The 27,818-nt window shown below is 39.1% G+C and overlaps 1 protein-coding gene and 1 non-coding gene across 2 annotated transcripts in view; both read left to right on the top strand.

Annotated features, from left to right (window-relative positions):
• RXFP1 (relaxin family peptide receptor 1) overlaps window positions 1-27,818 on the top strand; it is an 84,927-nt gene that overhangs the window by 8,213 nt on the left and 48,896 nt on the right. Inside the window, exon 2 of the mRNA XM_070415403.1 lies at window positions 23,817-23,954. Within this exon, the coding sequence (XP_070271504.1) occupies window positions 23,817-23,954 (138 nt within the window). The remainder of the gene's footprint in view (window positions 1-23,816; window positions 23,955-27,818) is intronic.
• Window positions 19,399-19,525, top strand: LOC139011951 (U6atac minor spliceosomal RNA). Its single transcript, XR_011471753.1, has one exon. It is a non-coding gene; the product is annotated as a U6atac minor spliceosomal RNA (small nuclear RNA).

The following is a 27,818-nucleotide window of genomic DNA, read 5'->3' as shown; positions in this document are numbered from 1 at the left end:
GTGCCAAGTGAAACCTCCTGTCCTTTTCCCAGGAAAATGTCCTTTCCTGGCCTCCTGTGACCCAGGTATTAATTTGCAATTCTAATGAACCAGTCTTTCTTTCTCCCCAGCACTTAATTTCTCCTTTTTTTATCTTAACCATTCTCTCTATTCCTCAGTCTCACCACATATCCTGACAAAATACACACAAAGAGAAATTCTCCTCTCCTGGTCCTAAAACTTGCAGCCAGAATTCTTATTTCTACCCACCTCTTTTCCCTAATATTCCCTCCTCATGAGTTAGAACGTTCATAGAGGCTAGTTAGCTGTTTAACATACTACATGCAGATTGCACGTACACACCCACTGTGTGGGTACCTGGATCCATGGGCTAGTTTTTGCAGTAATGAATAATAAGATGGTTCCAACGTCTCACAGGGTAAGGAAACTAGGAACCTGCACGTTTTTGTGGCCATTTAAACAGATAAATATTACTTTACAGACTTGAAATAGAAATGTTATAGGTTAAGCCTGTCCTGTGTTGCTCAGTGGTTGAGCATCGGCTCATGCACCAAGAGGTCACCGATTCGATTCCTTCTCAGGGCACATGCCCGGGTTGCAGGCTCACTGTTGATGTTTCTCTCTCATTGATGTTTCTATCTCTCTCTCCCTCCCTTCCTCTCTCTAAAAAACACATAAAAAGATATTTTTAAAAAATGTTATAAGTTAAGACTTGCAAATAAACATGAATATTTTTTAATTAAAAATATTGATTTTAGAGAGAGAGATGTGAGAGAGAAAAATAGATTAGTTGCCTTTCACACATGTCTGACTGCAGAGTGAACCCCACAACCTGGCTATATGTCCTGACCAGGAATCAAATCTACCACCTTTTTGTGTAAGGGATGACGCTCCAGCCAATTGAGCCACACCAGCCAGGGCATGAATCAATAAATTTTGAAGAAAATATATAAATGTGTGTGTCTGGATCTACTGAGAGAAATCAGATTAGCTGTCCCATAAAGCTTTCTTGAAAGCTCTTATCCAGGGCCCATATTGCAAGAATAAATTAATGACAAAATGGATTAAGTTCCCAGATACATCAGACACTGGGTTCTGAAATAGAACACTATTCAGGCTGCCATTCTGTTTGCTCACAAAACCTCTGATTCTTATCTTGCTTTTCATCCTCCTCTCTCATATTCTTTGGCTGATCCCAGCCTTTTGATATTTTAATAGGGTTTTCCCAGAGCCAGTTAGAAATGTTTGACTCATTTTCAATAGTCCAGAAGATGTACCATTTTCACTTTCCTAGTTGGATCTGATTTGTTGGAAACTGCAAAACTGCTTCATGATTTATAAATGTCTCTACTTTCTCACACATTTCAAATTTAGACAAGAAGACGTCAACAATCAAACTTTCTGGTAGGCTCTCTTAACCTCCATTTAACCTCCCTCTTTGTGTTAAGATCAAGAGAGGTGGCTGGTTTGGTTAGTTAAATTTAGCTTTTTATGTCTGCTCTTCTGATTGCAGTCCTTACCCTGATCTTTTAGCTGACAGCACAATTTACGCTCCCTGGAAAGAAGGATTATATTTGTTTGTTAAAATTCGATAACTTTTCTCAGCAGTTGAGCATTTATCCCCAGTGTTGACCTGAAATAATGTGGCAAATCATTTGTCTGTCAAATCCATTTTAATGCCAAAAAAATCTATACTAATCTTTTTGTACTGCTACTGAATCTTGGGCATCTTTTTTTAAGGTTTCTAAGCAAGTATATATAGCAGGCTCAATATTATTTTCATCATTCATTATAGTCATTACCTTAGGAGGGGCTGCACACAAAAAAAATAAATAGATTAATTCCCTTCCTTCTAAGTGTTCACAGTCTAAGGTGGATAGATATGAATAGACACTGGCTATAATTATTAAATTAAAATGTAAACAGAACCCTGGCCAGTATATCTAAGTGGTTAGAGCATTGGCCAACGCACCAGAGAGTCTCGTGTTCCATTCCCCATCAAGGGCATGTACCTGGGTTGCAGTTTCTAGCCCCAGCTCTGTCGGGGCACATGCAGGAGGCAACCAATTGATGTGTTCTGCGTTCTGCCCCCCCCTTCCTCCTTCCACTCTCTCTAAATATCAATGGAAAAAATAGACTTGTGTGAGGATTAACACACACACACACATATACACACACACACACACACACACAAATAGAATAAAATGTGAACAGATAATTCACAGCCAAACATTTTATAATTATTATATCTCCTCAACATTCTGCCTGTAGTACAGTTACAATGAATGCCTAAACAGATCAGTGAAGGAAGAAGAACGAATGTGGCAGTGCTCAAGAAGAATGGAACTTAACAAGGCAGTGTGTTGTGGAGGAAACAAAGAAAGAATGGTGCTAAATAGTGTTGGATAAAAATAGTGTTTGCAGACAGAGAGCAAGCCTTCAGAGATAAAAGAAAAATTCGGTGAGATCAGCAGCGGCCTGAAATATAGAGGCAGGGCAAGAAACAGGCAAAGGCGTCTGTGTGCTCTGGTGATGACCTCAGTGAAACCCTTGGAAAGCTGTCATATGCAGTCCAGGCCCAGAATGGGTTTGCATTTAAAGGAACGCATCTAGAACAAGAGGATTCACCTTTACCTGTGCCCCTGAAAAGATTTAAAGAATAATCCATTATAAATGATCCACACAAGCCTTATTAAAGTTCCACATCCTCTCCTCTTCTCAATCCTTCTCCCATCCCCAGGAGCCTTTGAAACTCTTCTCTCTTTGATCCAAGGCTGTGTGGACGCGGGATTACCTCTGTTTCCCCATCACTCAGCCCTCGCTCCTGATGCACTTCCGACCCCACACGCCCCTTGCCCCACAGTCTTCTTGGGCACAAGGTTTGTTTTCTATTCTGACTGATTTTGTCAGGAGCATTCATTTCTCATTTTTTGTCTTTTTTTCCTCAGAAAGCACTGAGTCTGGGAGGTTTTCAGAGGAGAAAGTTAAAAAGGCAATGCCAGCATTTTCTGTCATGAAATTTGAGAGTGGAGGGAAATGTTATAAACTCTTACACACACACACACACACACACACACACACACACACACACACTTTAATAGTTCTGCCCCATCATTGATATTAAGAAAGTCAAAGCCAGATACAATACATGGTAAAAAAAATTCATATTTTTAGGAAACAAATGTGCAGAAATGAAATTTTATGTTTCTATGACTTAACTCGGAGCTCATGACTTCTACGTAAAATATGTTTAATTTGCTTGGCTTAAAAATCAGACACTTTTTTTTAATAATGCAACTTAAATCATTTAAGAATTCTTACTCACTATACCCTTTTCCTCTCCTTTCCAATAGAATCTAGGTTCAGGGGCAGGTTCTGGACTATCAGAGTGGAGGGCATCTAGGGAGATGAACATCTAATTCTGTGAGATTTCACTCATTCGGCCAGATGTTGGCTCAGCACCGACCAAAGCTTGCAAACACTTTCATATTCTTCAGCTACCAGGGCCAGATAGATAATCCAGATGCTTCTCACCCACACAACACCGTTTCACGTTGACTGCTCAGAGCCACCTTCTCGGGGAAGCATAGAAAACCCTCCCATGTCTTTCCTCATCCCTTGGGAGTGAAGACAGATTTGGGGCTGACTCAGACCCTCTTTCTAGCATACCCTTCCACCACAGCTACCCAGCCCCCTCTCGCCAAACAGGGCATATGACTTCTGCTAGACTCGCCCTTTCCTTGGGTTGCATATTAGGATTTGAGGTAAGAATCACCTCTGCCTGGCCAATCCCCCAAACTTCCTTGGTGATTTTCACCTCCTCCCTTCCCCTGTGGGCTTTAGGTTCCAAAGGGACACAATGGTTCCTTCTCATATTTAGCTCTCACCAAGTTCAGGAAATTTGCTTTCAGGGTATCACCTCCTTAAGCTTCTCAATAGGTGGTAGAAAGACTCGGTGCTCTGTGTCCTTTAGTATTTGGTGTTGATATTTAAAACCAAGATAGTAGAATTCAAAAAATAAATTTAAAAAATATTCTCTCTGAAGCCCCTGTTTTCTGTTTGTTTGTTTGTTGTAATATATCTTTATTGATTTCAGAGAGGAAAGGAGAGGGAGAGAGATAGAAACATCAATGATGAGAGAGAATCATTGATCAGCTGCCTCCTTCACGCCCCACACTGGGGATCGAGCCCGCAACCAGGACATGTGCCCTGACTGGGAGTCAAACCACAACATCATGAGTCGACACTCAACCACTGTGCCATGCCAGCTGGGCTCAAGCACTTGTTTTTGCCGTTGAAAGCCATTATGTTTAAGCTATCGAACTCAGGCAAGAATTTTACTATTCTAGAAAGGTTCTTTTATGCTCTACCTTCCCGGAGCAATGAAGTACAGTCTAATGTCCAGCTTTAGTGGTGGGAGGATAAATAGGGAATAACCAAGAAGGTGGCATACGTGGATGTATCATGAAAGCATGAAACTATAGGGGCAGAAAAGTTTTCCTGTCTTCCCTTCTAGGTTCTTTTACTGGTCGAATAATTACATTGGCACGGGACAGATTAACAGGAAAAATACAAATCTCATATGTACAGGAGCCCCAAAGGCATGACGCACACCCCTCACCTCCCACCCGAGCCATCAGGTAATTGAGGCGTATAGACCATCCTGAGCTAAGAAGAAGTACACAGGGGGCTGGAGTTTCAAAGGGAGGAAGACAATTCGCGGGTAGATGAGAAGAGCAAATGTTTGTTAAACAGATGTTTACCCTGTCATGCAGGTAAGTCTTTCTGATATAAAAAGTTATCTCTGATAATAACTCTCTTCCTGGTGCAGACCCCTGTCTCAATCCTTTTAGGCAGTTAAAGGAAAGACAAAAAGCTTTTTCTTTGTGGTAAAAATGAGGTAGAATGCCCTGCTGGCATGGCTCAGTGGTTGAGCGTCGGCCTATCAACCAGGAGTTCATGGTTCAATTCCCAGTCAGGGAGTATGACTGGATTTGGGGCTGGAACCTTGGTGTAGGGTGTGTGGTAGGCAACCGATCAATGATTCTCTCTCATCATTGATGTTTCTCTCTCTCTCTCTCCCTTCCTCTCTGAAATCAATAAAAATATGTTTTTTAAATGGGGTAGAAAAAATCAGAGACTCCAAGTCAGAAACACACAGATGATATGGAATTACATATCTTATAAATAATATTCCTGCCATTAAAATTCTTTGTATCTTACACCATAATCCTCAGAAAGCTTAAAGCACACATACATTAAACACACACACACACACACACACACACACACTCACACACACACACACATATATGGTGTCCAGGTCACTTTATATTTACTCAGAATATTGCATGGGTATATGTCAAATGCCAGGCAAAAGGAAAGTTAAATATTTTTCAAATAATAACAATTTTAAGACCTAGAAACTTTACAAACTGTTTCAGCTATAAGTTTAAAATATTAAAATATTTACCAAGTTTTAAAAAATTACTTTGAAAAAATTTAAAACCACAAAAATATTACAAAAGTAGTACATTGAACACCCATATACCTTTTACCAGGAGTCACCCTGTGTTAACATTTTCCCACATTTGCTTTCTATCTCTCACCACATTCATACATACATACATATATATTTTTTTTCTTTTTGAATGACTTAAGAGTAAGTTGCAAACATTATAACCCTTCAGTCCTAAATACTTTAGCCTGTATATACTAAGAATTACATTCTCTAAGCCCCCTTATAGTTACTAAAATAGAGGCCTCATTTATTCAGTTGTTTATTTCTAGAAACTTCTCTAAAGAGGAAAAATAATGAAATCTTCTCCTTTCTAATTTTTTTAATTTACTTCCTAAATATGAAGGAAGGAAAAGCTAAGGTAATAAATCTTTGTCTTCTTTGGAAATCATTGTTCCATATGAACCATGAGTCTAGATTCATAAGGCTGCCATCTCCAATACATCTGCCAAGAAGCAATAGAAAAATGTCTATTTAAATGCATCATGTTTGTCTTTGACCTTGTGGGGAGATAACTTGGAACACTCAGGGCAACACACAGATAACATGCCCCGATGAAACAGCATCTTATCCTTGCACTCAGTGATTTCAAAAGGGCAGACAACCCAGAACAGAAGAGGAAGTGAGTTCAAAGGTATAATTGAGCTTGGTGATGAAGGGGAAGACTTAAGTGAAAAAGAAGATATGCAAGGACACTATCATAAACCAAAAAAAAGAAAGCAATAGTATGAATGATTTTTCAGGAACTCATGAACAGGTCAATCTTGGAGTACTGGTAGACGCACAGCGGTTAAGAACACAGGTTCTGAAATCAGACCTGTGTCTGAATCTCAGTTCTGCTGCGTTCTAGTTCAGTGTTCCCCACACAAGTTACTTTTCTATGCCTTACCTTCTATCTGTAAAATCATGGTAATATTAACAATTATTTAATGGAATTACGAAGAGGAAATAAAATAAGGCATGTAAAGTGCCTAACATTTTGCCTAAAATATAGTAAGCGTCAAAAAGCTGAAAGATAAAGAAAACTAATGGAAGTGAAAGGTTAATGTAATGTCCTCTTAGGTTTAAAAAGGTAGGTTTGTGGCCAGTTGGGGACACTTGGACTATAAGTCTAAAGTATAATCAAACGGAAGCCATTAAAAATTTGTTACCCAGACGTGAGATAATACAGATTGGAATCACAGACAGTAGGAATGAAAATGAGACGCTGGATGGAAGAGCTATTAAAAAGAAATACAACTGCCCTTGATTTGGGATCTTTATTTCTTGGCTGCACTACTAGCGTAATCAATAAAACTGACTGCTGTGACACCACTCACTGAGCAGGGATAAAATGTGATGGTTGGAAAGTCAAGAAAAGAATTTTGTCATAGTTTGAGATAAGTGCTAGAATGTATAAATAGAAAATTCAGAAATTGCAGCTACTCCATGTGTTCGGAAATATATGCTCTTATTAAATAAATGCTTACTAAATGTTTATTATGGCAGAATTCTAAGACCTAAGCGATATTTATAACATCTCACCCAACTGAATATCACTTATACTAGAACCTCAAAACTTGGATTCTTGAAAGTCCAGACACTTCTTCAAAAGTAAGAAAAAAATGTTCAAGCCCCATTAATAGCTTATTTAATTGGCATGAAGGGCCCTTTAGGTTTACACCAGAGGTGGGGAACCTTTTTCCTCCAAGGGCCATTTGGATATTTATAACATCATTCACGGGCCATACAAAATTATCAACTTAAAAATTAGCCTGCTGTCTTTGGTCAAACATTTAATTAACTCCTAAGCTTTGGCAGAGCTAGGCCAATTGATTTCGCAGGCCTTAACGTGACCTGTGGCCCAATGTTCCCACCGCTGCTTTACACCTATCAGTCTGAGTATCTGCATTTTGAGCGACAGCAGATTCAAGTAATAAATTAGAAATGGTCATTAGAGTCTTCAGACCACAGAGGCAGACAAAGTTATGATAGCTGAAGTGACAGTTAGTGAAGAATTGTGAAGAAAAACTATAAAAAGTTGACAGAACTCGGAAAGCACAGGAGTCTGAGATCAAATTTATAGAACATGTGTCCCCTCAAAGGCCCTAAAGGCATCAACGTGATAACCCACATTCACGAGGCAGTGTTTATATTGTATTCAATACATTTCCAAAACTTTAGAAGTAAAGCTGAACACAAAAACTGAATCAGAGACACCAGTATAGAAGCTTCTGACAAGTTTTGCTAAAAAGGAGAGATGAGAAATGGGGATGTAACTGGTATAAGAAATTATGGAGTTTTTTTTCTTTTGTCTTGTTTTGAAGAGGGGAGACATAACAGCATGTTTTCAGGCTGCTGAGAGAAAAAGGAGAATCTGCCCTAACCAGTTTGGCTCAGTGGATAGAGCGCCAGCCTGTGGATTCAAGGGTCCCAGGTTCAATTCCGGTCAAGGGCATGTACCTTGGTTGCGGGCACATCCCCAGTAGGGAGTGTGCAGGAGGCAGCTGATCGATGTTTCTCTCTCATTGATGTTTCTAACTCTCTATCCTTCTCCCTTCCTCTCTGTAAAAAATCAATAAAATATTAAAAAAAAAAAAAAAAAAAAAAGGAGAATCATTGGAATGTGTCCTGAGTAGAGACAGGGGATGGAACCTGGGAGCTCAGTTGAAGGACTGACTTTAGATGGCAGCAAAGACAACTCTTTCATAACAAGGGTGAGGAGGCAGAGCACAGGAGGGTGGTCTGTGGGAGACACAGTGGAGGATTTGTGAGGCTCTGGTGGCCTTGAGCTTATCACTGAGCTATGAATATGGGAGAAGAGGTACTGGAGGTTTGAGGAGAGAAGGAATAAAATAATCATCTAGGAGACTGAGAGAATATAGGGAAGAGGGAACAATGGAAGAGGGAATAACTATTGGTCAGTAGTTATTTCCTTAAGTTTGGGCTCTGGATTTGAAGTGGATCATGTGCTTTTGTCCTGCCAAGGGTAGCCATACAAGTGCAGGTCGAGGAGAAACAGAGTTAGATGTAACTGAGGCTGTGGCTTTGCCACAAAAGTAAATCTAAAAGGGGTGAGTTTAAATGCTGCCAATCAAAAGAAGCCAGATTCATGAATCTTAGCGACTCTGTGTAGAGGTCTACTTATTCATTCAATGAAGATTTACCAAATGCTACCCAGACATAGGCCATCACTGAGCATGTAGAATAAACCAAGCAGCTGTTCACCAGCGGTGCTGGGTGAGCTAATCCTGCACTCTTTGCTTAAAGTGTTAGTTACCTTCCTCCAAAGGATTTGCATGGTAGCAGCTTAGTAGCCTTTGAGTGAATAAGGGCAAATTCATCTCAACGATCTGTCAATAAAAAACAAACAAAAAACAAACAAAAAAACATTCAAAATACATCAGGAGCTCCACAATGCTTGATTTTAAATGTTTTTAAGCATATACACCCACAGTAGAATATGCCACTTTTTAAATGTGACTACCACTATTCATGTTGAAAAATATACAATTTAGAAATAGGAAAGCTCCTTTTAGGAATTTAGGGCCCAAATCATGGAACTTTTATTTCTGTGTAATTAAACTCGAATGTTCATATAGCAGAAAACTTAATCTACTTCCAGGTAACCCAATCAGTTCTGGGTTCTTCCTACGTTTTCTTCTTCAATATGTTTTGGGTTAATATTTTGCCAGTTCAGGGCTCTCCACCTCCTAGGTCTCCTCTCCAAGAGCTCTCTAAGTTGGGGAGCTTTTTGTGTCATCTGGACTTTGGTGGGAGAGGCGTCTGCTTTTGGTCCTGTGTGTTCATTGCTGGGTCATTCACACAGGAAACCACACCACTCACCCTTGGTTCCTGGTCCTCTGTCCCTGTCATATCTGATGCTCCCCACTCTCCGGCTGCCTGCATCCTGGAGGTCAGTCGGTATCTTCCTCCTCCCACTCAGGAGATGTCTCCTGGTCGGCTAACTCATTCTGAGCTACTCTGTCCCCACCCAGGAGCCTGGCAAATCTCTGGGCATTCTTTCATTCCAGTCCAGGGTTCATAAAATAAGAGAGTGTAAAAGGGCACCCTCAATCTTCTCCACATCTCCTTTTATGTTCTGCTGTGGCTACACCATGTGTTGGGGGTGAAGAAGGTCCAATTGAGGTTTGCGATCCCTTTTTCCTCATCCAGGGCATAGTTTCCTACTACTTTTTCATCCTCCCTCCACATTATCTGTTTGGTCTCAGCTCAGGGGACTGGAATTTCCCTCTAATCCATTTCCTCCTGCCTTCTGGGGGATTCTTATCTCTTTGGGGGGGGGGCACAAAAACTCCCTTATGTGCTGGATCAGTCAAGATTCTATGAGAGAATAAGAACCAGAAATATACATATGAAATAAATTACTATACACACACACACACACCACACACACACACACACACACATATATATATATACACACACATACATACATATGCACACACATATAAGAAGTGGTTTTTATATTATTTATGTATATGTTTACATGTATTTTATATGCAGATAGAGAGGTAGATAGATAGATATAGAGCAGTGGTTCTCAACCTTCTGGCCCTTTAAATACAGTTCCTCATGTTGTGACCCAACCATAAAATTATTTTCGTTGCTACTTCACAGCTGTAATGTTGCTACTGTTGTGAATCATAATGTAAATATCTGATATGCAGGATGGTCTTAGGCGACCCCTGTGAAAGGGTCGTTTGACCACCAAAGGAGTCGCGACCTACAGGTTGAGAACCGCTGATATAGAAAGTGATTTATTTGAAAGAATTAGCTTACTTGATTGTGAGGTGTGGCTGGGCAAGTGTGCAATTCATAAGGCTAGAAGCTCTTGGGAAGGAGTGGACACTGTGGTCCACAAGTAGAACTTTTTCTTCCTCAGGGAAGCCTCAGTTGCTCTTGATTGGATGAAGCCCTCCCACATTTTTGAGGGTAATCTCCTTTTATTGTTGTTAATGTTTATTGATTTTTAAAGAGTGAGGAAGGGAGAGAGAAAAACATTGATGTGAGAGAGAAACATCAATCAGTTGCCTCCCATACAGGCCCTACTGGGAATCAAACTCATAACCTAGGTATGTGCCCTGACCAGGAATTGAACTCGCAACCTTTTGGTGCTCAGGGTGATGCTCCAACCAAATGAGCCACCCGGCCTGGTGACAGTGGTCTCCTTTACTTAAAGTGAACTGATTGTAGGTGCTAACAACAGTTATAAAATGCCTTCAGTCACACCTAGATGGTACTATAGCCTACTCAAGTTAACACAGAAAAGTAACCATCATGCACATATTCTTCTCACCCTGTGATTTATGTATAAATCCATCCTCTAAGTCCTCCAGACAAATCAATAGTTCTGAGCTTAAAAAGAAAGAAAAATTATCTCCCAAAAAGCCTCATTCTTGCCATGGAAATCTGGGCATTCAATATTTTTCAGCTAAAAGTTTATAAATTAATTCAAGCAGCAGTATATTTCTTGGTTCTCAGCTTTAGTTGCCCTCCCTATGAAGCAATAACTATCCCTGAATACATGAGTGAAAAATCTTGGCAACTAAAAAATTTTGGGGAAAATAAACTTCAGTCATTATCTTCAAATGTTATCCTGCTAACTTAACAGACGCCCCTAAGTGAGCCAAGATTTTTTTTTTAAGGCAGATCAAATTGAATGGAAAGATATGAGCTTACTAAAATTATATATTTCAGCCTGTGGAGGAAATAGAGGCTTTCAGGAGGCGGTGATATCCTGAGAAAAGCATAGGACGTTGGCAGATAAATAAGAAAGCCACGCTGTCCACCCCGCTGCCATTTTGTTGGTAGGAGGCAGCAATGTGCGCAGACCATGGGGGGAAGGGGGCGGCAAACAGTCTGTCCCTGGGTCAGTTCTGTGTGAGGCCTTAAGTCAGACTGGATTCTGGGTACACAAAGTATCTCATTTACCAGGAGCCAATAATATAGGTTATGAGAAAAAACATAATAGAAGGTTGAAAATGAAAAACTGGACTGAGGCAATATTATGAAGAGATATAACTCTCTGGATTTGGTCAGGACAATTGAATTTTTTTATGCTCTTTTTTCAGTTTTACTGAGGTATGGATGATTGAATTTTTCCAAGGATTTTTATGTATATCAAGTACACACATCTCAAACCTAACCCAGCTCGTGCTCTCCCTCCCAGGAATACCCCCATGCTTTTCCCCCTCCCTTCTCCCCTTTCTTTCCCTACAGGCGTGCATCTCCTAAACTCTGAGGGACCCCACGAGACTTGCAACCAGGGCAGCAGTGGGGCAGTGGCAGTTCATCCTGAGCTAACCCCCTAGGCTCATTTCCCAGACCTTTCTTATGTCACTGTCCTCAGGTTTAATAAACATCCTCTAAAATTTAAAAAAAAATCTCAAATTTAAAGTCTAAAGTGTTCCTTTAAATGATAGCTCCTTTTAAACATCTGCTGGTGTTATTCACAGATTCAGTGAACTAGTTCAGGCATCCTGAAAATATTCTGTCTGATTCCTTTACTTTTGACAAAATATTCTTAAATGATCTATCCATTTTTTTTGAAACCTCCATAAATTGTCTTAGCAACCCATTGTTTAATAATCCTCGTTAAGAAATTATTCCTTATAAATAACACAAATATCCTCCCTGGCATTAGTGGACATAACAAACAGGAACTTCTTTCCCAAGTGACTTGTCAAAAACAACAACAGCCACAACCTTTCAAGAGACACAACAGCTGCACTGGTCCCTCTGGTAAAATCTATTGGAAAATCTCCAATACAAGGAAACAGCCGCTGAAGTAATTCATTGCCTGGTCCACAAGTCTGCCAGCAGGGAATGCTTTCCCTTTGATTCTTCACCACCGCCTCAGTCCTGGGTTTCTCAGCCCAGGCACTCTTCACATTTTAGGATAAATCTTTGGTTTGAGGATTGTGCGTTGCTGGATGGTTAGCAGCATCCCTGGACTCTGCCTATTAGATGCTAATAGCATCCCCAAAGTTGTGGAGATAAAAAATGTCTCTAGACTTTGCCAAATGCCCCCTGGGATACAAAGTCATCATTGCTTGAAAGCCACTGGCCTTGTCCTACCTTGTTTCAAAAGGTCTAAAGCAGTGGTTCTCAGCCTTGGCTGCACATTAGAACCACCTGGGAATCTTTTTAAAATCCTGATTTCTGGGCCTCGTCCTCCGGAAATTCTGTTTCTTTGTTATGGGGTGGGGCCACAACATTAGTGACAAAGAAACAGAATTTCCGGAGGACGAGGCCCAGAAATCAGGATTTTAAAAAGATTCCCAGGTGATTCTAATGTGCAGCCAAGGTTGAGAACCACTGGTCTAAAGAAAAGTAACCAATATTACAAATCAGTTTGTGTTTTAATCTATAACTAAGAAATCAAATTTTCAAATATTTGAAGTATCTGTGAATAGCTTCAGATTATGTTTTTATTGTTAAAGATATACTCACTTTAAAAAAAAAAAAGGCCAAATTTCCCTAAGGATATAGGGAAATATTTCTCCTTTCTCTTGACAGTATTGATTCCATTTCCCAAAGATGACCACTGTTAACAGTTTCTTGTTAATATATCAGAACTTTATAAACACAAGTATTATATATACTCCTTTATTTTATATAAATAAGATCAACTTGTATAGACTGTTTTTAACATGCTTTCTTGCCCTAGCCAGTTTGGCTCACTGGATAGAGCGTTGGCCTGGAGACTGAAGGGTCCCAGGTTTGATTCCGGTCAAGGGCATGTACCTTAGTTGCAGGCATATCCACAGTAGGGGGTGTACGGGAGGCAGCTGATCGATGCTTCTCTCTCATCAATGTTTCTAACTCTCTATCCCTTTCCCTTCCTTTCTGTAAAAAAGCAATAAAATATATTTTTTTTAAAAAATGCTTTCTCTACTTAATGATATGCCTTGAATATTTTATGTCACTAGATGTATATCTACCTCTCTTCAAATTGTTGAACTATATATGTAAACATATAGTTCAGTAATTACACCATATAATTTAACACTCCTCTATTACAACTGATATTTTTATTTGTTTTGGTTTCGGATAGCTGAAATAGTCATCACTTAAGATAGAAATTATCTCTAAAAGTAAATGATTAATGTAGGGGAAGTTTGTCTTTGTGTCAATTTTGTTTTTCTATTTGGTTGGTTTTATTTCTTGCTAACAAGGTATTTTAGCAAATTGCCTCTATACTTTTGATCATGTGAGTAATTATCTAAGAAAATAGGAATATTACATATTTTCCATAGATTGTAAAAATGCTGTAAATAAGTGATGGAATCCAATGAAACGCATAACTTCGTGCTTACCCAAATCATAGCTGTACAGAAACCCTACAAACATTTTAATTAAATGTACTCACCTCCTTTATTTTAAATTGAAGTGAACAGTGACTGCAGTGATTTCAGAGCCATCGTGTTGAAATTTTCCATTTTAATAGTTATTGTTGTTACAAAATAAGGTTTATTGTTCTACTGAGTGTGTTTTTCCAGGAGTTTCCCAGACACAATTGTAAGTGCTTGTGCACTTCTGTCAAGATCTGTCAGCAATAAAAGCTAAGTTTTATTTCATTAATGATAAGTCACTAGGAACCTAGCTTCTAAGAAATGTTTATTGAAGCCCTTTAGATTTTATTTCTCAGAGAAGGAGTCAAGATTTGGACATAATACAGGTCAAGTCATGTCTCACCCAAAAATGATAGCTAGCCACAGCATAATCATCTTACAAGATGGGAACTGGTGCAATTTCCTCAAAACCACGTTATAAAAATACTCCACTGTACTTGCTCTCTGGCTTTGACCCTGAATTACATTGGTACTCCCTTCAATCAAAGAGAAAGCTACAATAGCTGCACAAAGTCTAGACCATTTTTCCTTCTCTGTGTACTGCAGTTCACACAGATCCCCTGAGATGCATACAAAGCATATACACATTTTTTAGTCATAGGAGAATAACAATAATTCATCCTCTGGCAGAAAAAAAGTCACTGATATTCACTCAATACTTATGTCTCACTTGACAATCTGCATATGTGACTATTCCTCTTTTTTTCCTGTCCACTTAATCACAAAGGATTTTCAGAAGGAAGAGATGCAAGTGCTTCATCAAAAATGTTTCTGCTGCTGCTATTAAATTATTAAGCATTTTCCCCCAAGTTGCATCAAATATGACTGTAATAGTTATTTGCGTTTTTACACATTGGAGTGATTTTTTCCATTAGGACTCTTTTTTAAAAAATTAATTGATTTCTTAAATTGAGTGATGTTTGTATGAGATGAGAATATTCAATTTATAAATTGTAATCACAAAAACTTAATTTCAAGTACCACTGAAAGAAAGATGTATTTACATCAACATTAAATATTAATGTATACCAAGCTAACTGGGCCAAATACCTCACCCATGTCATGTTGTCACCATCATGAACTGTCTGCTGCATCACTGGAACTCTGCTAAGTGTTTTAATTCAGTTCTGAATCTATTTTGCTACCAAGTCTTAGTTGAAATTATCTTTTTAGATTTTTTTCAATTACAGTCTATAGTCAATATAGTTTTGTATTTGTCTTATGTGTATAGTATAGTGGTTAGACAATCATATACTTTACAAAATGCTCCCCCCCAGTATTTTCACTATCCACCTGGCACTGTGCATAGTTATGACAATGTTATTGACTATATTTTCTCTAGTGTACTTTACATGGCCATGACTATTTTGTAACTACCATTTTTTACTTCTTTTTTTAAATATATTTATTGATTTTTTACAGAGAGGAAGGGAGAGGGATAGAGAGTTAGAAACGTCGATGAGAGAGAAGCATCGATCAGCTGCCTCCTGCACACCCCTTACTGGGGATGAGCCTGAAACCAAGGTACATGCCCTTGACTGGAATCGAACCTGGGACCCTTCAGTCCCCAGGCCGATGCTCTATACAGTGAGCCAAACCAACTCGGGCCATTTTTTACTTCTTAATCCCTTTACCTTTTTTCACCCGGCCTCCTCCAATCCCCTCCCCTCTGGCAACCATCAGTCTGTTCTCTGTATCCATTAGTCTTTTGTTTGTTCATTTATTCTGTTCTTTAGATTCCACGTATAAGTGAAATCACATGGTATTTGTCTTTCTCGACTGACTTAGCATAATATCTTCTAGGTTCATCCATGCTGTTGCATATGGTAGGATTTCTTATTTTTTATGGCCAAGTAATATTCAATTGTACATAAGTACCACAGTTTTTTATCCCACTCACCTAGTGTTGATTGGTATTTGGGTTGATAATATCTTAGCTATTATAAGTAATGTTGTAATGAACATAGGGGTGCATATATTCTTTTGAATTAGAGTTTGGGGTTTCTTCAAATAAATGCTCAGAAATGGAATCACTGGGTCATAAGGCAGTTCCATTTTTAATTTTTTGAGGTAACTCCATACTGCTTTCCATAGTGGCTGCACCAATCTGCTTTCCCACCACAGTGCATGAGTGTTCCCTTTGCTCCACCTCTTCACCAATAACTTGTAGTATATTTATTGATGATAGCCATTCTGGCAGTTGTGAGGTGGTATCTCATTGTGGTTCTAATTTGCATTTTCCTGATGATTAGTGACATTGAGCATTTTTTGGTCATCTGTATGTCCTCTTTAGAGAAGTGTCTATTCAGACCTGCCTTTTTTTTTTTTAAGAGCAGTTTTAGATTTATAGAAAAAATGAACATTAAGTACAAAGAGTTCTTATATACACCCATTCCTCCATTCTGACCTAAGGTTCCCCCTGCTTATTAATATCTTGCATTAATGTGGTACATTTGTTACAATTGAAGCACTAGTATTGACGCATCAAAATCACCCAAAGTCCATAGTATATGGTAGCTCTGCCCATTTTCTTATTGGATTGTTTGTTGAAATGATTAATTTTCTGATCACAGTGTCTTTTTAATTCCCAATGCATAAATATATTCAGATATATAAAATATTTGATTTATTGTGGCTAGAAAGCCTTCAAGAATGTAATTAGAAATACCTCTACTTCTAAGGTACATATTTTCCTTGTGAAGTAACCTAGCAACATTTGCACTAAATCCCATGTTCTTAAACTTTTCTATCTCATCTATTCACTCCTTATGTAACAAGAGCTTGCTATCAACTTTAGGACTAAATAAATTTAATTTAATAGTAAGCAAAAGGTTATTCAAATGAAGTCATCTCCTATGTTCAAGTTAGACCTGTGTAGGGGAAGAAAAACTTTTCCTCTGCCCTTTTAGGTTCAGTACCTGGGGCCTGTGACTTAAAGTGACAAAGGGCAGAATGACAAGAGAAAAAGTTGATTTGTATGTATCCCAACAGGAGCTAATCAAAGAAGCTGGCTTACTATGGTTAAACTTAGAGGTTTATGTCCCTGACTTAAGGAAAAGGAAAGAGGAAGCAAAGGCTTTTAGGGAAAAACAAGGAAATTTCTTTAAGACAAATAGGTTTTTAGGAGAGCAAAGGTGAGCTAAGAAAGTTTGTGATAACGTTTCTGTATGCAGAAGCAAGTGTCTTTCCCTCTTCCTCTCGACCATGACACTTAGGTTAGGTTTATTCTTGGTCTCTTTCCTGAGAGTAGATTCTTCCTGAAAAGGGGATTTTTGACAGCCTCATTTCCAAGAAGTTTCTTCTTTTAGTCAGATAAGGGAAGATCCCAGGAGGCTTCTTTCTGCATCTATTGATTCTCAAATGTCTTCAGCTTAAAATAACCTTCATACCAACTCTGGGGTTCTCAATGGGTTCCCACACCTATTAAATGACATCTTTTTAAAAAAGTAGAAGGAGTAGGAGGAGGAACAGTAGGAGGAGGGGATAAAATTATGACTTTCATACAAATATAAAATTAAAATGTCTCAAAGACTTTATTTAACTCATTTGCTAATGAGGAAACCAATAAGATGTTACAATCGATTCAAAGAATTAAAAACGTATATATAATTTATTTCAGCATTCCTATATATGTATATATAAATAAGAATGCTGAAGTAAACTTGCTTAATACATGCAAAAATGTATAATCAGTGTATCTCACAATCTGTTTTTGTCCCACACAATCTACATTACTATGGACAAGAGTCATTTGCATTGCTATAAATTTTTAAAATAATTCTTTATTGTTGAAAATATTACATATGCCTTCCATTGACCCCCTCCAGACTGCCCCCAAAGCCCCCACCCCAGGCCCTCACTGCCCCACTGTCTGTAGCCATGGGCCATGCATATATGCCTACAAGTTTCTTGGTTGATTACTTCCCATCCACCCACCCACCCCCGCCTTCCCTCCAAGTTTCCTCACTCTGTTCTTCAATGTCTCTGAATCCACTCCGTTCATCAGTACTATAAATAGTCTACAAACTAGAGTTGTAAAATAGCTCAAAGACAATATAAGGTGGAGATAACCTGGCCCAAGGAACCTTATCTTTTTTGCCCATTTCAGTGTCTTTCACAATTTTTTCTCTCATATCTTTGCCTTTTATTGATAACTTTTTTATTTTATGTCCTAATTTGACTAGGCAGAGTCCTGTGCCCAAATAAAGTTGTGGCCAACTTCCTTCATTAATCTCTTCACTGTCACATTAAATTCTCATTCTTTTCTTATTCCTTCCATCTGACAGGGCCACAATCATAATACATATTGCAATGGAGTTTGAGTATCTCCTATCTTTTCTCTGACTCTGTCTGCACTCACAACACTGGAGACATACTAAGAACACATGCAAAGAACAACACAGAAACCTCATGGGCTTAGCTTCTTCCTCTTTCACCTCGTGACTCTTGGTTATATAACAAATCAGCTCCCTATACATATGTTGAATTTTGCATGAGAACATGGGGCTCTCCCAAGGGTTGTTAAGCATTACATACTGGCTGGTCAGTAAACAATGACACATGTTCTCAGCACTACACACTCTGTGTCAACCTTAGTTATCAAATGCAGTTACTAAATTATTGAGGTTCAATGCTCTGAATAAGTCTAGGTCTGTTCTTACCAATTTTGTTATTGGAGTATCCAACTTGCAGCCTTTATAGACCCAGATGTATGTCAATTCAAATACAAAAGTATTCAAAAGTCGGCATACCAATCACACTTAAAGGATCCTATCTAATGCAAACAGTGATCCCTCACATTCAAATACCAATACCCTTTTGCAAAAGAAATTCTGCCTTATATGAGAACATGGATGAGCCTTGAGAACATTATGCTAAATGAAATAAGCTAATTACAGAAAGACAATACTTCATGATTCTACTTATAGGAGTTATTTAAAACAGTCAAAGTCATGAAAGCAGAGAGTAGAATATTGAGTTCCAGGGGCTGGGAGCTGGGGGAAATGAGAGGTTGCTAATCAACAGGTAAATAATTTCAGTTATGCAAGATGAATAAGTTATAGAGATCTGCTGTGCAACATTGTGCCTGTAGATAACAATACTGTATTGTACACTTGAAAATTTGTTAAGAGGATATATCACATGTGAAGTGTTCTTACCACAATAAAACATATCTATAATAATAAAAGCTTAATATGCTAATTAGACCAGACATTCTTCCAGATGACCTTCTGGACAAAGCCAGGGCTGCAAGAGAAGCCCAGGTCCCGGGTGCCAGAGAGAAGATGGTGTCGGCAGCCAGGGGGAGGAAGGTCTACTCTTGAATGAATTTGTGCACCGGGCCTCTAGTTTTATATAAAGTGGAAGAACTATAAAGACTCAATAAAATATAATTTTCTCATTAAGGTAGTCATATGAAACAGCTATTCTCCTATTTATTTAATGTATAAATACATCTTTTAAAGTGAAATAGTAACTATGGCAGCTTTGCATCCAAGGGATTATGTCATCCAAGATGTTTTTCTAGTGTATGAAAGGGGAGAGGCTTAGCACTCCCTTTGGCAAGGATGGAAGAGTCCCTCAGGCTTACACAACACATATATGGTTAAGGCATTGCCACAAATTTCGTGGCATCTAGCTATTTTCTTTTTTAATTTAGGATGATGGAAAAGTTCTGTAAATGGACAGTAGTGATGGTTGCACAACAGTGTGAATGTACTTAATGCCATTAAAGTATGCACTCACGATGTGTTAAAATTTTGTCATTTACATCTTGCCACAATAAAAAATTAATTTCAATTACAATATATTTTTGCATTCCAATCCATATCCTAAAGGTGCCACACATCGTGATCCTTTGGATAAACTTATTGGGGAAAGTTTTAGTTGTTCTTTACAATTTCTGATGCCTTATAAAGCAGTATGGGCCCTGAGGTGTGGCTATCCTAATATGTTGGAAGAGGGCTAAAGATCTGCATGAGGAAGATCTAAGAAATTTAGAGGTTGCTGGAAATCCAGGCCCAGACAAGGCTGCAGCCAGGGAGTCTGGAAGCTACTGGGAGGTAGAAAAAGATGAATTCCCATTAGCACGCAAGCCACAGAGATTTTGTAAGTGTCAGTCTAGTAAAGATAATCTGCCTTGAAATATAAACTCTCTTTTCTCTCTCCCATTTAAAATTGTCAACCACTGAAATATGTAGGTTAGCGCAAGACAAAAACAGCGTTCTGGCAATGGTTAGCTGGGCTACATGCCTACAGCATGTTTACTTGCTGCACTATGAACTATTTCTTATGTAACTCTGGGGGCAACTTTGCCAGAGTTGCTCAATATCATTTTTTCTACTTATTAGTGCTGTAATAATATGGCTAATAATTTTTCTTAATGACATAGCTTCATGACAAATCATCGTGTAGAGAGAAAAAACGTTTTTCCACTTCTTTAGATTTTGAATTTGTCAGGGAAGAGGGAAGAAAAATGTTCCTGTATGCCCTTATATTCTGTAACTAAGGCTCACAAACTGAACTAACAAAGACAAATTAACAGGTGGAAAGTCTATAAATTGTATGGATATGAATATTTAAAATATAACATACACAGAGTTTCCTCAGAAAAGAAATGAGGACTCAAAAGAGGCAGTTAGGCTTGAGGGCTTATATATCATTTTAGCAAAGGGTAACAAGTTGTGAAGTGACTAGACAAAGGAAAGAGAGGTTTGGGCTTCTTGCGGGAAGGTAAACATATAGGAAACCAATGGAATAAAAATGTTATGTAAGGCCTGGCTGGCATGGCTCAATGATTGAGCGTTGACCTATGAACCAAGAGGTCAAGATTCGATTCCAGGTCAGGGCATATGCCCAGTTTTGGGCTCGATCCTCAGTGTGGGTGTGCCGGAGGCAGCCAATCAATGATTTCCTCTTATCATTGATGTATCCATCTCTCTCTCCCTCTCCCTTCCTCTCTGAAATCAATAAAGATATTTTAAAATGTTATTTAAGTAAAGTTGGTTTGTTCAGATGCATCCCAATGCTAGCTTTCCATCCCCAGTGATAAGGGTTGCTCTCCTGGTATGGGAGAGAAGAGGGAAACACCTTCACAAAGGGAATGTATGCTCTACTCTTAGGTAGATGAGGGAAGGCAGAGAGCTCTCCCAATGTCTGCCTTTTCTCAATTGCCTTCAGTTCAAAATAATCTTTATGCCACAGTGGCATATTTTAGGGTGGCATATACTCATCCCCTTCAACTTCTCCAAAATTTTCCTATTAACATCACTTACTGGCCCCTTACTCCACCACTTCTCTTACTGAATAGTTGAATCTTAAAGCCATTTGGCAAATAAGAAAAAGACATTCAGCCCTAGCTGGTTTGGCTCAGTGGATAGAGCGTCAGCCTGTGGACTGAAGGGTCCCAGGTTTGATTCCAGTCAAGGGCATATGACGAGGTTGAAGGCTTGATCCTCAGTAGGGGGAGTATAGAAGGCAGAGGATCGATGATTCTCTCTCATCATTGATGTTTCCATCTCTCTCTCTCCCTCTCTCTTCCTTTCTGAAATCAATAAAAATATATATATTTTTTTAAATAGGTATTCATCTGTGCTGGGATGCGGAATTTTGGAGCCCCACTGGGGTGAGGAGGGTGTCCACAGAGAGAGCCTGGCACAGTGTATCAGATCCCAAACAGGGCAAGGAGAGTGCTCACTTCAGAAAGATGCCCAGTGTAGGGAGTCAGAGCTGAATGGGGTGGAGGAGGGCATCCGTGCAGAAGTGTATTTGTCGAGGTAGTAACTATAAGAGTTTTAGAAAACTGGTTTCTCATTGTTAGAGAAGGGAGTTACCAATATTGTAAAGAGAGAAAACTAGACTGAACTTTATAGTGTTGACTAGGAGTTGTATTTGAAATCATAGTTTTTGTATCTAGAGGTCTATAGAGAGAGAAACACAGAAGTAAATGTGTGTATGTATGAATTACTATGCATGTATTTTCTTTTCTGTCCACTGAGATGGCCTGGTAGCAGGGATACCCCCATATCAATGAATATACCTAGATGTCTAGTTAAAACCTCTTCAAACAATAAATGTGGCTGAAGGAGGACAATTCATCAAAGAATTTGTCTGATAATTTATATCTTTATATCTCAATAAATATATAAAAATCCAGTCCCAATGCAAGTCAGTTTATTTACATGTATATACATTGATGTTTCTGAAATGTATTCTGTTCTACCAGTTATGTCCTGTGTTATAAACATTTTTTGTTTTGACTTTGCTTTGGGGAATTTGTTGAAAAAATATTGATAAATAATTTTAAAATAATTTTACATGTGAGAAAACTATTTGCAACACAGCTCACTATTACACATATTTTACTGTCTCCTTTATCAGATTATGTGCTCTAACCTAACATAAATTGCTTTTCAATAAGAATCATTTGCTCTTTTATTAAAATGTCCACTATACCTTATCAAGGACATAGTCACTTTTATTCTTCTCATGAGTTAATGATAGACCACAAATAGATTTTTACATAATAAGCTTTATTGACTGTTCAAACTATTCTGCTTTTCTTTCTTTATGGTTGACAATTATTCTAGAATATGATAAAGATTTACAAACTTGGTAAGGATAATAAGCAACAGAATTATACTGGAGTCTACAATAACCTTTGAAATTATATAAATCTTTTAAAATGGCATAGTTAACTTATGCCCTCACAAAGACCTGCACAGGGATATTTACAGCAGTTTTATTCATAATCACTAAAACTTGGCCCTGGCCCATGTTGCTAAGTGGTTAGAGCATCTGCCTGCACACCAAAGGGTCGAGGGTCCCATTCCCAATCAAGGGCACGTACCTAGGTTGCAGGCTTGATCCCTAAAAATGAGGCAATGTGTCTCTGACATCAATGTGTCTCACTTTCTCTCTCTCTCTCTCTCCTCCTCCCCCTCCCTCCCTACCTCCACTCTCTCTAAAAAGTAATGAGAAAAATATCCTCAGGTGAGGATTAACAAAAAATAATAATTACCAAAACTTGGACACAACCAAGATGTTCTTCAGTAGGTAAATGGATAAATAAACTATGGTACAGATAATGGAATATTATTCAGCACTAAATACAAAGGAGGTACTAAGCCATGAAAGAAATGTAGGAACCTTAAATACATGTTGCTAGGTGGAAAAAAAGCCAATCTGGAAAGAGCAGGAACTCTGTTCCATTCAGCACTATAGGCACAGGGCCTCACACTTAGGAGAGTCTATAGAAGAGCACAGGGCATGTGCATTCCTATCTCCTCTATCTCTTCCTCCCTCTAGTCCCAGACCAGCCTTGATTCTGAGCTGATAGTAAGAATGCAATAAATTCCTGATTTGTTCAAATGACTGGCTAAAACAATTTTGAAAGAGGAGAGTTGAACTAAACTATAAAAGATTGGCAGGCATTTCATAGAAAAAAAAAAAAAGAGGGCTGGGGCCCTAACCGGTTTAGCTCCGTAGATAGAGCGTCGGCCTGCGGACTCAAGGGTCCCGGGTTCGATTCCAGTCAAAGGCATGTACCTTGGTTGCGGGCACATCCCCAGTAGGGGGTGTGCAGGAGGCAGCTGATCAGTGTTTCTCTCTCATCGCTGTTTCTAACTCTCTATCCCTCTCCCTTCTTCTCTGTAAAAAATCAATAAAATATATTTAAAAAAAAAAAAAAAAGAGGGCTGGGAAGGGCATTCCAGGTGGGAAGGAGCATGGAAAGAGAGGAGAATCCTGGCATCTTCGGAGGACGTGGGAAAGGTCATTCTACTGGAGTGGAGGTTCTTGGAAAATAGATGCTAGGAAGCAAGGTGAGGATGCCACATGGAGGGAAACACCAGGGGGAGAAGACAAAATGGTTATAAACTATTGGGGGACCACTTTTTTGCAATGCCTTCATATTAACCTTGTCTCCACTTTCTTCATCACAGTTTCTCATGGGGTTGGACAGGAGGTCAAGTGCTCCCTCGGCTATTTCTCTTGTGGGAACATCACCAAGTGCTTGCCTCAGTATCTTCATTGTAACAGTGTGGATGACTGTGGGAACCAGGCCGATGAAGAAAACTGTGGTGAGTGTAGTCACAGCAAGAATCTGAGGCCAAAGGACTGAGGACTGACTGACCATGAAGTCCTGAGACCTCTTGTAACAAAAATAGAAATAGGCAGAGAGAAAACTACAGAGAAATACAAAATATATGTCACTTAAGAAAATCTTACAGTTATTTCATTAGCTTAAAATATCCATTCTTGCCCTAGTTGGTTTGGCTCAGTGGATAGAGCATCAGTCTGCAGATTCGATTTCGGTCAAGGGCATATGCCTGGGTTGCAGGCTCAATCCCCAGTGTGGGGCGTACAGGAGGCAGCCGATCAATGATTCTCTCTCATCATTGATGTTTCTCTCTCTCTCTCTCTCCCTTCCTCTCTAAAGTCAATACAAATATATTTAAAAAAATAAATAAAGTGGTTGGCGCCACTCAACCCTCCCTTTAAAAAAAATCCATTATTTTCTATATATTAGTATCACAGCCAATATTTCAGGAAAGTGCTGATTGTGCACATAGTAAATTTTTTAATTCAAGAACCTGCCTGGTTACTCTCTTGGAGGTGGAATGGAATATAAATTGAGAATATGAGCACGGGAACCAGACTGCCTAGTTTGAACCTGAATACAATAACCAATACGCATACTTGAGAATGTTTCTTACCCTCTCTTAGCCTCAGTTTCCTCATGTGATAAAAGGGTTCAAAAATTGTATCTAAACTAAAAGAATTTGGGAAGATTAAATATAAAAGATTGTAAGTGTACAGGCATATAGCAGGCACTCGTATAGTGTTTCTGCTCTTATCTTTTGCTTACTGCAGTTATGAAGGAAAAATGAGACCTCCTAAAAAAGAAAAAAACACACTAAGTCCAGCTTACCTACTATTTAACAACCATATTTATGACCCTATAAAGCAGATGTTCTCAACCTTCTGGCCCTTTAAATACAGTTCCTCGTGTTGTGACCCAACCATAAAACTATTTTCGTTGCTACTTCATAACTGTAATGTTGCTACTGTTATGAATTGTAATGTAAATACCTGATATGCAGGGTGGTCTTAGGCGACCCCTGTGAAAGGGTCGTTCGACCGCCAAAGGGGTTGCGACTCACAGGTTGAGAACCGATGCTATAAAGCTTCTGGCCAATTAGTTTACCTGGGCAAGCAAGGCTGTCAGGACTTTCTTCAAATGTCTGAAGCTTCAAAAACACAAATGTGTAAAATAACTTGAGTTGGCTCGATCTGACAGTGAGAAAATGAGCTTTGGTTAATAATGTAAAATAATGCGATTTCTCACTCATGGGAAAATAAGGTACTATTTGGGGAAAACAAAGACATCGCACAACAATTGTTAAGTGCTGCATAACGAACTGTTACACTGAAGAGGCCTTGCTGTTATCAGTCCCTCTAGTATCATAGACTTTTTAATGTGCCCCCTTGAAGAAATTAAACTTCTTGGAATGCTGTCTCTAGATGGTGGCAGTAACTCAAGAGTAAGCAACTAAACTGCTGAGCTTAAGCTATAGTAACCTTTGATTTAAATGCCTATATATGTGTTCTATTCTATAGATAGATGGATAGGTAGGTAGGTAGGTAGGTAGGTAGATGGATGGATAGATAGATAGATAGATAGATAGATCATCTTGTAAAAATAACTGAATGCTACACAAATTTTTTTAAAACTAAGATAAAACTGTCTGCTCCCTGCCAACGTCCCCTTCCTCCTGCTTGCAGTTCAGATGGGGAGAGTGACTGCGAGCTCCCAGCCAATAGAAATGGCAGCAGGAAGCAGGAAAGGGAACCTGGTAGGAGCAGCCAATTCACCTCCAAAAGTAATTTCTCCCTGAGAAAGAAGTGGGAACTCCTGCCTTAGTGAGAGACCAAATAACAAAAGTAACAGTCCTTAAAGTTATGCAAGTTTCTCAAGATTCACCAACCAGCACATTCGGATGGAAGCATTGGAGTATAGAGATCAGGCTTGGGAGGCCTGGGCATGAATCCTGCCTATAAGGAGGGTAAAAATGACTGTTTTCAAAGTAGGAATAATAAGAGTATTTGTATCCATGGGATGTTAAGAGGATTCAGTAAGATAATGTGTCCAAAGATGTTTAGCAGGATATCTAGCATATAATTAGCGCTCACTAAATGTTAGCTGGTGTGTGAGTCAGCTATCACTCAATTACAAACTTAGTGTCCTAAGCAGTAACCATTTATTTAGCTAGTGATTGTGTGGGTCAGCACTCAGCTGGGTTTGTCTGAGAGTAGCCATGCAGTTTGCTGCACATCAGCTTTGTCGTCATGCCTGGGACCTTGGCTGAGACAGCCGGTGACTCAGCTCTGGTACGCCCGCAGGTTAGGCGGGCTTGTTCCCGGGGTAGACACATGATACCCAAGAGTGAAGTGAAAGTCTGCAAGGCCTCCTGAAACCTCCTCTCAGAAATGTCGCGTGGCATTTCCACCACAATCCTTACTGAGGCAAGTCCGCAGGCCAGACTCATTTCAGGACGTGAGAGGGATCCTTCCTCCCACTGAGAGAAGCTGCAAAGTCACACTGCAAGGGGCTTGGGTTGAGGGAGGGCAACATTTGAAGTCACGTTTGCAAGTTCTACCACAGTTGCTGTTATCATTGCGTTTCCCACAAACTTTAATGTTGACCCTTGGTGACTCAGAGTCTCCAGCTGCAGGACTTTTTTCCTGTCTGTTAAACAAGTTAAGTACTTCTAGGAATAACCATGGTTTGTGTATTTACTATCTTATTGAAACAGTAGCTACTGTCTGAAGGAATGAGTTTTCTACACTCTTGATTTTATAGTTAAACTAGTGGCCTGATGCACAAAAGGGTTAAGTAGCTGAACCCTTGACTTTTCTATAAATATGTTTTGACCTCAGATTTATTTATCTGTTTATCCAACAATGCTCAAATGATATTTGGGTTAACTCCACAAAGATTTTTCATCTCAGGACACTTTCCACTAGATAGAACACAAAATTCAGTTGCATAAATGGCCTCAATTTTCTTTAAAATAGGCTCAGGATAATGTCACACCCCTTAATTTCTTCAAAGAGTTGTTTCCAAAGGTACTAGTGTTATCGGAGAAATTGAGGTGTCTGCTCCCCCACTGGGTGCTGGGGGTGGGATCCTTATAATACCTCGAGAGAAAGAATTTTCTGAGACTCACATGGGAGGATGAGTGATTTTTATTTCCGTGGAATTACTTCCCTGGGTTTCCAAAGTCCCATTTCCCTTAGTCCAGTTATAGAAGTGCCGTTGTGGTTTCAGTAGAGCTAGAAGCAGAGCTAGTGTCCAGAGTTTTCTTTCCATGTTGGATCCGGATCCAGTTCAGCATCAGGCTAATAGCAGTTCATTAGTCCATTATGAAGCTGCCCAAATGACATTCCTATAATATTGGGCCTTCCCTTTGCTCCTTCTTGTTATTAATAGCTAGTTAATTACAATGGTATCCCTAAGATCCCCAGAAGAGGTAAAGCCATTCTGCCCAGCAAATTGCTGTTGTAATTCCAAGCTAGGGACATTCCATACAACTAGTTTGATCAGTTGCTCTGCCTGGTCAGGCAGCATCCAGAGGTTTATTCTAATGGCCCAGGGCACTTTCTGAGAAAAAGATACTCCACTGTGTCCCAAGAATGGGTGCTGAGAATTGAGTAAATGTCTTAGAATCAAGGAATGCTCAGCTTGGCATACAGCTGAACTTTGTAGATTAACCGCCTATTTATTCATTCATCCATAAAGCATGTGTACACTTTGTAACAAATAGGATATGCCTTCATTTAAATAAGAGACCATTTTAGCACACAGTATCATCCCACCCTCCTTTGTTCTGGCCTCCTTGCTGAGAGAGGCACAAGTCCCTCAGCTTTTGATTTTTCAAAAT

Source organism: Myotis yumanensis, unplaced genomic scaffold, assembly GCF_028538775.1.
Source record: "Myotis yumanensis isolate MYYU_CA2020_CCGP unplaced genomic scaffold, mMyoYum1.0.hap1 SCAF_5, whole genome shotgun sequence".
Classification (NCBI taxonomy): domain Eukaryota; kingdom Metazoa; phylum Chordata; class Mammalia; order Chiroptera; family Vespertilionidae; genus Myotis; species Myotis yumanensis.
The sequence above is the reverse complement of the archived record's forward strand: the minus strand, read 5'-3'. Positions and strand labels throughout refer to the sequence as shown.